The sequence below is a fragment of the Chanos chanos genome, chromosome 4, assembly GCF_902362185.1.
Source record: "Chanos chanos chromosome 4, fChaCha1.1, whole genome shotgun sequence".
NCBI lineage: Eukaryota > Metazoa > Chordata > Actinopteri > Gonorynchiformes > Chanidae > Chanos > Chanos chanos.
Window position 1 is genome coordinate 53059093 of NC_044498.1, and position 8271 is coordinate 53067363.

General features: G+C 44.7%; 1 protein-coding gene across 2 annotated transcripts in view; it reads right to left on the reverse strand.

Moving 5' to 3' along the window:
- Positions 1-8271, reverse strand: part of vcla (vinculin a) — a 41246-nt gene that overhangs the window by 5359 nt on the left and 27616 nt on the right. For both annotated transcript variants that reach the window (XM_030771601.1, XM_030771600.1), the window contains exons 10-18: positions 8166-8271; positions 7407-7597; positions 5400-5599; positions 2950-3078; positions 2473-2622; positions 1963-2071; positions 1252-1554; positions 1001-1125; positions 429-614 (exon numbers count right to left, since the gene is read on the reverse strand). The exon at positions 8166-8271 is cut by the window's right edge and continues 70 nt beyond it. In XM_030771601.1, coding sequence (XP_030627461.1) covers positions 429-614; positions 1001-1125; positions 1252-1554; positions 1963-2071; positions 2473-2622; positions 2950-3078; positions 5400-5599; positions 7407-7597; positions 8166-8271 — 1499 coding nt within the window. The remainder of the gene's footprint in view (positions 1-428; positions 615-1000; positions 1126-1251; positions 1555-1962; positions 2072-2472; positions 2623-2949; positions 3079-5399; positions 5600-7406; positions 7598-8165) is intronic.

Genomic DNA, 8271 nt, shown 5'->3' on the forward strand with positions numbered 1-8271 from the left:
GATAGTGGGTGTGGTCATGGGTGTGTTCATGTGTGAGATAGTGGGTGTGGTCATGGGTGTGTCCATGTGTGAGATAGTGGGTTTGGTCGTGGGTGTGTTCACGTGTGAGATAGTGGGTTTGGTCGCGGGTGTGTTCATGTGTGAGATAGTGGGTGTGGTCGCGGGTGTGTTCATGTGTGAGATTGTGGGTGTGGTCGTGGGTGTGTTCATGTGTGAGATAGTGGGTGTGGTCATGGGTGTGTTCATGTGTGAGATAGTGGGTGTGGTCATGGGTGTGTTCATGTCTGAGATAGTGGGTGTGGTCGTGGGTGTGTTCATGTGTGAGATAGTGGGTGTGGTCATGGGTGTGTTCATGTGTAAGATAGTGGGTGTGGTCATGGCTGTGTTCATGTGTGAGATAGTGGGTGTGGTTGTGGGTGTGTTCATACCTTGCTGGACCATTTACGAGCTTCGTCATGGAGTTGTCTGGCAGCCACCATCATTGGTTCGCTCACCATCTCCCCCGCCTTCTGCTCTGGGAACTCCTCATCTTTCTCCTCAGGTGGAGGAGGTCTAGGGGGCGGCACCTCTCCCTCAGGGAGTGGAGGCTTAGGAGGAGCCTGCTCATCATTGACCTGAGACAGTGGAGGACGTAATGTGTTTCAGTGACATGTACATAAGGGACAGGAGCAGTGTGAATAATGATAATGTGTTTCAGTGACACGTACATAAGGGACAGGAGCAGTGTGAATAAGGAGCAGTGTGAATAAGGAGCAGTGTGAATAAGGAAGGAGCAGTGTGAATAAGGAGAAGTGTGAATAAGGAGCAGTGTGAATAAGGAGCAGTGTGAATAATGATAACTTCCTTCCCCAACTCTGTCAGACTGAATCACTCAACTCCTCTAATCCCAAAGCACAAAGCACCCCAGTGCACTCAGAACTGAATTTGCATGGAGAATTCAGAGCTTGTTACGCTGAAAGCTGAAATGTGGTTTTGCTCGGTGGCAGTGTGAGGCTCTTACGTGCAGCTGGTCCAGATCTGGAGGAGGCGGTGGGAAGTCTAGTTCCTGAGGCTGGAATGCTTCACGGACCTTCCCAACAGCACCGAGAATTCTATATGCCGAGTCCAGGAAGCTTTTCTGCAGACCTGTGTGACAGAAGAGCAGCTAACAGGACTCCCACACTAATGCATGGCAGATAATGTGCATTCACAGCTCACTGCGAGGACACAGGACCGTCTCTGTGAATAGTAGACTCAACTCCACTGTTTTACCTGGATCCTGGATGTTTCCTGCGACAGCCTTTGCATCCATGACCATGGGAGAGATTGTCCTGCTCAGTTCGTCTGACGCTGCCTTCACCATCTCCCTGAATTTGGGGTCTTCCGAGTTCTCCACCTCTCTTTTGGCTACCAGTAGGACCCTGTTAGCCCGTCGGGCAATGCTAGTAGCCCCAGCCACCAACATTTGGGGTTGGACATTAGCCATAGCCACACGACACTTGTCTATGTCTTTCTTTATCGCCTCCTCTGAGGCGTCCAGGAGAGATTTGGTGTCTATTGCCTCATCTACCAGACCTGTCAAGGAGTTAGGGTAAAAAAAATGCACGAAAATGGCATGTATGACACAAAAAAACGACATACATATGTAGACACAGATATATGGATGGGACATCAAAACAGTGCAATGACAGGACTGATTTTTAAAACAGATTCATATAAAAACATCATGTGGGCTTGGTAGTGTGTGATGTTATATATACATATATATATATATATATATATATATATATATATATATGTGTGTGTGTGTGTGTGTGTGTGTGTGTGTATATATATATATATGTGTGTGTGTATGTGTGTGTGTGTGTGTGTGTGTGTATATATATATATATATATATATATTTGTGTGTGTGTGTGTGTGTGTGTGTGTGTGTGTGTGTGTGTGCATTTGAATGTACAGCACTGTGTAAAATCTCTTGATACCTGTCATTTTTTCAATATTGTCAATCCACTGATTTTTCATAGTCTCAAAATGTTCATGTGCTGCTTGGTTTCCAGGGTTCCTCAGTAGAATCCGTGCAGCAGATGTCACCTGATCATGAACATATTGAAAACACAGTTAAACTCCACTCACACGGTCTAATCTACTTTAGTCAATCTAACTGACAGCTGAGTCCACTGTTTTAACAAATAAATAAAAAGAAAGAATGACTTTGCTTATCTGATAAAGGCGTAGAGTTAGGCAGAGACAATTCTGTATGTAGAATTAAATCGATATAAACCCTTTTAATACAGAGTAGCGGTCTGGTTTTAACTCATATTCATATATATATATATATATATATATATATATATATATATATATACACACACACACACACACACACACACTGTTTGGACAGTCGGATTAATCTTTAATTGTGTTTATGAATTTGTGGAGTGTGTGGACCCCTTCGCTCATGCAGCAGGTATTGCTCTGTCTCCTCCACAGACCTGTGGTGTTAATTCTCTGGCAGATCTCACTGCAGCATGGATGCCCTCCACAGCGCTTTTATTGGCCGTGCCCACCGCAGCCGCCTTCTCAGCTGTGGTGCCCAATCTGTTGGCATGGTTTTCAAAATTAGTAGCTCTTTCCTCAAATACCTAAAGGGGAAAAATACTTGTTTCAGTAAATCATAGTTTTCGTTATGTTAGATATTTAGCCTGTGGTGATTCCTCTTTCAACACACTTGAGCAACAAACAATACACATAAACAACAAACAACACACATAACCAATAAGCAACATGCATAAGCAAAACAACATACATAAACAACAAACAATACAAATAAACAACAAAACATACACAAACAGATTTGTGCTAAGCTGAGTTTTTCTATTTTATGTTAAAACCACTGAAGTATTTCTCTTCCCTTCTCTGCTGGCTACATTTAAGCTGTGAAACCCACAGAGGCTGTGGGTGGCACATACCTCCTCTCTGTTGGGGGCTTCTAGGGGAGCTGTAGCTGCCACAGCAAGGAGTTTGATAGGAGTAGTGGTGTCACTGAAGACATCAGACACCTCCTGGGTCATGGCCTCCTGCATCTTCGCTTTCAGATCCTGAGAGAAAAATATTGAAAAATATACAGTAACTGCTGAAGAACTGAAGGAAAACACACAGCAAGGAGGTATAGGCAGTAGTGAAGTATATGCAGTAGTGAAGTATAGGCAGTAGTGAAGTATAGGCAGTAGTGAAGTATAGGCAGTAGTGAAGTATAGGCAGTAGTGAAGTATATGCAGTAGTGAAGTATAGGCAGTAGTGAAGTATAGGCAGTAGTGAAGTATATGCAGTAGTGAAGTATAGGCAGTAGTGAAGTATAGGCAGTAGTGAAGTATAGGCAGTAGGGAGGTATATGCAGTAGTGAAGTATAGGCAGTAGTGAAGTATATGCAGTAGTGAAGTATAGGCAGTAGTGAAGTCTATGCAGTAGTGAAGTATATGCAGTAGTGAAGTATAGGCAGTAGTGAAGTCTATGCAGTAGTGAAGTATAGGCAGTAGTGAAGTATAGGCAGTAGTGAAGTATATGCAGTAGTGAAGTATAGGCAGTAGTGAAGTATAGGCAGTAGTGAAGTATAGGCAGTAGGGAGGTATATGCAGTAGTGAAGTATAGGCAGTAGTGAAGTATAGGCAGTAGTGAAGTATATGCAGTAGTGAAGTATAGGCAGTAGTGAAGTATAGGCAGTAGTGAAGTATAGGCAGTAGGGAGGTATAGGCAGTAGTGAAGTATATGCAGTAGTGAAGTATAGGCAGTAGTGAAGTATAGGCAGTAGTGAAGTATAGGCAGTAGTGAAGTATAGGCAGTAGTGAAGTATATGCAGTAGTGAAGTATAGGCAGTAGTGAAGTATATGCAGTAGTGAAGTATATGCAGTAGTGAAGTATAGGCAGTAGTGAAGTATAGGCAGTAGTGAAGTCTATGCAGTAGTGAAGTATAGGCAGTAGTGAAGTATAGGCAGTAGTGAAGTATATGCAGTAGTGAAGTATAGGCAGTAGGGAGGTATATGCAGTAGTGAAGTATAGGCAGTAGTGAAGTATAGGCAGTAGTGAAGTATATGCAGTAGTGAAGTATAGGCAGTAGGGAGGTATATGCAGTAGTGAAGTATAGGCAGTAGTGAAGTATAGGCAGTAGTGAAGTATATGCAGTAGTGAAGTATAGGCAGTAGTGAAGTATAGGCAGTAGTGAAGTATATGCAGTAGTGAAGTATAGGCAGTAGTGAAGTATAGGCAGTAGTGAAGTATATGCAGTAGTGAAGTATAGGCAGTAGTGAAGTATATGCAGTAGTGAAGTATAGGCAGTAGTGAAGTATAGGCAGTAGTGAAGTATAGGCAGTAGTGAAGTATATGCAGTGGGGAAGTATATGCAGTAGTGAAGTATAGGCAGTAGTGAAGTATATGCAGTAGTGAAGTATAGGCAGTAGGGAGGTATATGCAGTAGTGAAGTATATGCAGTAGTGAAGTATAGGCAGTAGGGAGGTATAGGCAGTAGTGAAGTATAGGCAGTAGTGAAGTATAGGCAGTAGTGAAGTATAGGCAGTAGTGAAGTATAGGCAGTAGTGAAGTATATGCAGTAGTGAAGTATAGGCAGTAGTGAAGTATAGGCAGTAGTGAAGTATAGGCAGTAGTGAAGTATATGCAGTGGGGAAGTATATGCAGTAGTGAAGTATAGGCAGTAGTGAAGTATATGCAGTAGTGAAGTATATGCAGTAGTGAAGTATATGCAGTAGTGAAGTATAGGCAGTAGGGAGGTATAGGCAGTAGTGAAGTATATGCAGTAGTGAAGTATAGGCAGTAGTGAAGTATAGGCAGTAGTGAAGTATAGGCAGTAGTGAAGTATAGGCAGTAGTGAAGTATAGGCAGTAGTGAAGTATAGGCAGTAGTGAAGTATAGGCAGTAGTGAAGTATATGCAGTAGTGAAGTATAGGCAGTAGTGAAGTATATGCAGTAGTGAAGTATAGGCAGTAGTGAAGTATATGCAGTGGGGAAGTATAGGTATGAAAATTGTGTCAGTAACTGAAGTCTCATAAAAATTGTCATATCTTCAGTGTCTGGGACGGTGGAGGGGGGGTGGGGGGTGCGCTTGTGCACTGGCAAAATGATCAAAACTCAGAACTAAAGCTAGAGAAAGTGTTTCAGTTAGCCAGTAGAGGGAGCTCTTGACTCTCTTGAGGGAATGCACAACATTTTCAGGATTTTTATCACTGGTTAAATGCTGCTCTGATAACGATTTTTGACTGAACAGCTACAGGAAAACTCTTAAGACTTTCCTGACTCTGTCTTATTCTGTAGGAGGACACAGTGTCTCGGCTCCTGACACTGGTATGGGAGCACACTCATTCTGGGCTCCTGACACTTGTATGGGAGCACACTCATTCTGGGCCCTTACTTTAAGGGCCTCCAGGAGCTGAGCAGCCACAGCCCGCGCCTGCGGACTGTCTCCCTCTCCACGTGCGGCCAGGTCGGCCAGCTGCATCATCAGCTGCTCCACGCGGTCACATTTGGCCAGGAGCTCCTGTCTGTAGGGACCCGGCAGAGAGCTGGCCAGTCTGCGGCCCTCTGCGATCAGCCCCCGGATGGCAGCCTGGCCTGGGGACAGAGAGACGGGGTCACGGTGCTGACTTTTATTGGTGGTTATGACAAAAGGGAACTCAGCAGGAGCTTGTTATAGTGCTTGTACTGTGAAACAGTTAAAACGACGAGGAAAAGAAAACAGTGGTTGCTATAATCAAAGCACCATCCTGTGTTTCACCTCAGACTTTCAACATTCAGCATGTTGACACACGTCTGTGGTCTGAGCTCCATCAGCTGTGTGGTAATGGTGACTTTGGAGGCACTGTGGCCTGTCATGAACGTGATACCAGGTCTGCTTTAAATGTATACACCATTTGTAACTGTAGAAAAGCATAGGAGTTCATCCATCACCACTGTAGTTTCCTGCCATAATAAGCCCGGCCACAAGGTTTCAAACTGATAAATAAGTCACTCGACACCCATGTGTCACACTCAAGGGACGATAAACAAATGACTGGACCCTTTCATTATGCCCCATCTGGTCTGCAACCACACACACACTCACACACACACACACTTACACTTACACACACAAACCACACACACGTACACACACAAACCACACACACTCACACACACACACACACAAACCACACACCCATTCACACACAAACCACAGACAACCACACACAAACCACACACACTAATCACACACATACACACACACAAACCACACACACTCACACACACAAACCACACACACACCACACACACACATCACACACTAACCACACACACTCACACACACAAACCATACACACTCACACACACAAACCACACTGCACAGCCTACACACACAAACCACACACACTCACACACAAACCACACACACTCACACACAAACCACACACACTTACATACACAGAGACAATCCCCACAACCAAGCTGTACAAGTTCCTGACGTATCCATTTCAACTCTAAATAGTAAACAGGAATGACAATGCCGCCCGTGGGTGTGGTTATGGGCGGGCAGGAGATGCGAGCAGGGTCCCCGGAGGGCGAGGAACATGGCTGGGGAGTGACGAGGGGACAGTCTCAGTTACTGACGGGCTTTTGTATGATTTCTATCCATAATGTTACACTTTACACAAATCAACCACCACGGTCAACAGTGTGTTCAATTCCAGTTTACCCAGTCATGCATGTTCAGCTCACAGCCAGCTGGATAGGGTATTGGCCAAAACAAACACAGTAAGGCAGGAGGCTGTCTTGCACTGATGTGAAACTCATCTTCTCCGTTATGTGTGAGCACCTGTCCAGGGTGTCAGCACTGAAGAGTAAAAGCATATGGCGAAAATAACATGATACAAATAAAATAACATGATACAGATAACACAGTTATTTTCGCTGTATGTTTTAACATGGTTATTTGTATCATGACCAAACCCTCAGAACAGGGTGAGCAAGTCATTTGCTTTATTAATGAATCTCTCTGGATGACAGAGAAACATGAACCATGTTCATTCTTTGTCAGGTCTGACATGGCACACTTTTTCCCACTGGCACCTGTGAAATAGACATGCAGCCATTTTAGGGACAGGTGAATCAGTCAGACAAGTGCCCCCACCACAAAGCTCCAGCCAAGCCCCCGTCCAAGAGCAACAGTAATTCACCTCAGACAATACAAATGGTGTTGGTGTATTATAGCATTGTGTAAGTGGATTACATATTTAATTACATTTTTTAATCTTTGCACACCGTGTTTTGGAGGGAAATTTTGCCCATGGTTGTTTAGGTGCCTGTTGAAGTTGTTCTATGTAACACCATCAGCATTCCAGTTTTCAGAGCGTTCAACTTCACAGCGTACAGGACCAGTACTCACCCACTCCACGGTCGTCTGCACTGGGGTTACTGATCCAGCGCAGAGCCTGCTCCATCTTGCCCTCCAGTGTGACAGCGGCTTTGGCAGGCCGCATGTTGGCCACAGCCCGGTTTGTCTTGGCCTGGAGGTTCTGCAGAGCTGTGGCTATCTGTTTAGCCAAAGCCCTGGCTTCAGGTGTATCACCTTTACCCCTGTGTGTACATCAGACAAAACCAGCTTTGACCGATGACTTACCAAACCAAACAGAACAGAAAACAGTCACCCAAACATCCACGTAAAAATGGCACCCAATCAGGGGATGAAAGCAACAGGACCAGATTAAATCCGCCCACATTTCACAGTAGTTTATTGATAAGGGGTTTTCAACCTTACAGTGGGCCTGGCCCCCCACATTACACAACAACTGCAGAGATTCCACGCAGGTAAAACATGCCACCTGCTTGTTACATGCGCTTGTAGCACTCGCCTGTGAAAAGAAAAACTAGATGTTATCTCAAATTCTCCAAATATCAATCCGTGTACATGCTAAATGTCATCTGATAGTGCCAATGTCATGAGGTGCTCTCGGACTAAATGACACCCACGGTGCCATGTGGGGACTAAGGACTGATTGAGGGTCCATAAGACTGCAGGCTGAAAACCCCTGTGTCTAAAGCATTTGAGAGAATCTGTGGGATCAGTTAAGCTCAGTAAGAGCTAAAGGGACGACTGAGGGAGAGTCTTCTCTCTCCAGCCCCTCACGCATTCATTCTTACGTACTGTTGGCGAAGCTCCACCAGTTTGGCCGTTAGGCCTGCGATTTCGGCGACTGAGCGCAGAATGTCGTCACGGTCTTTGGGGTCCTCGCACAGGTCAGCAATGCGCT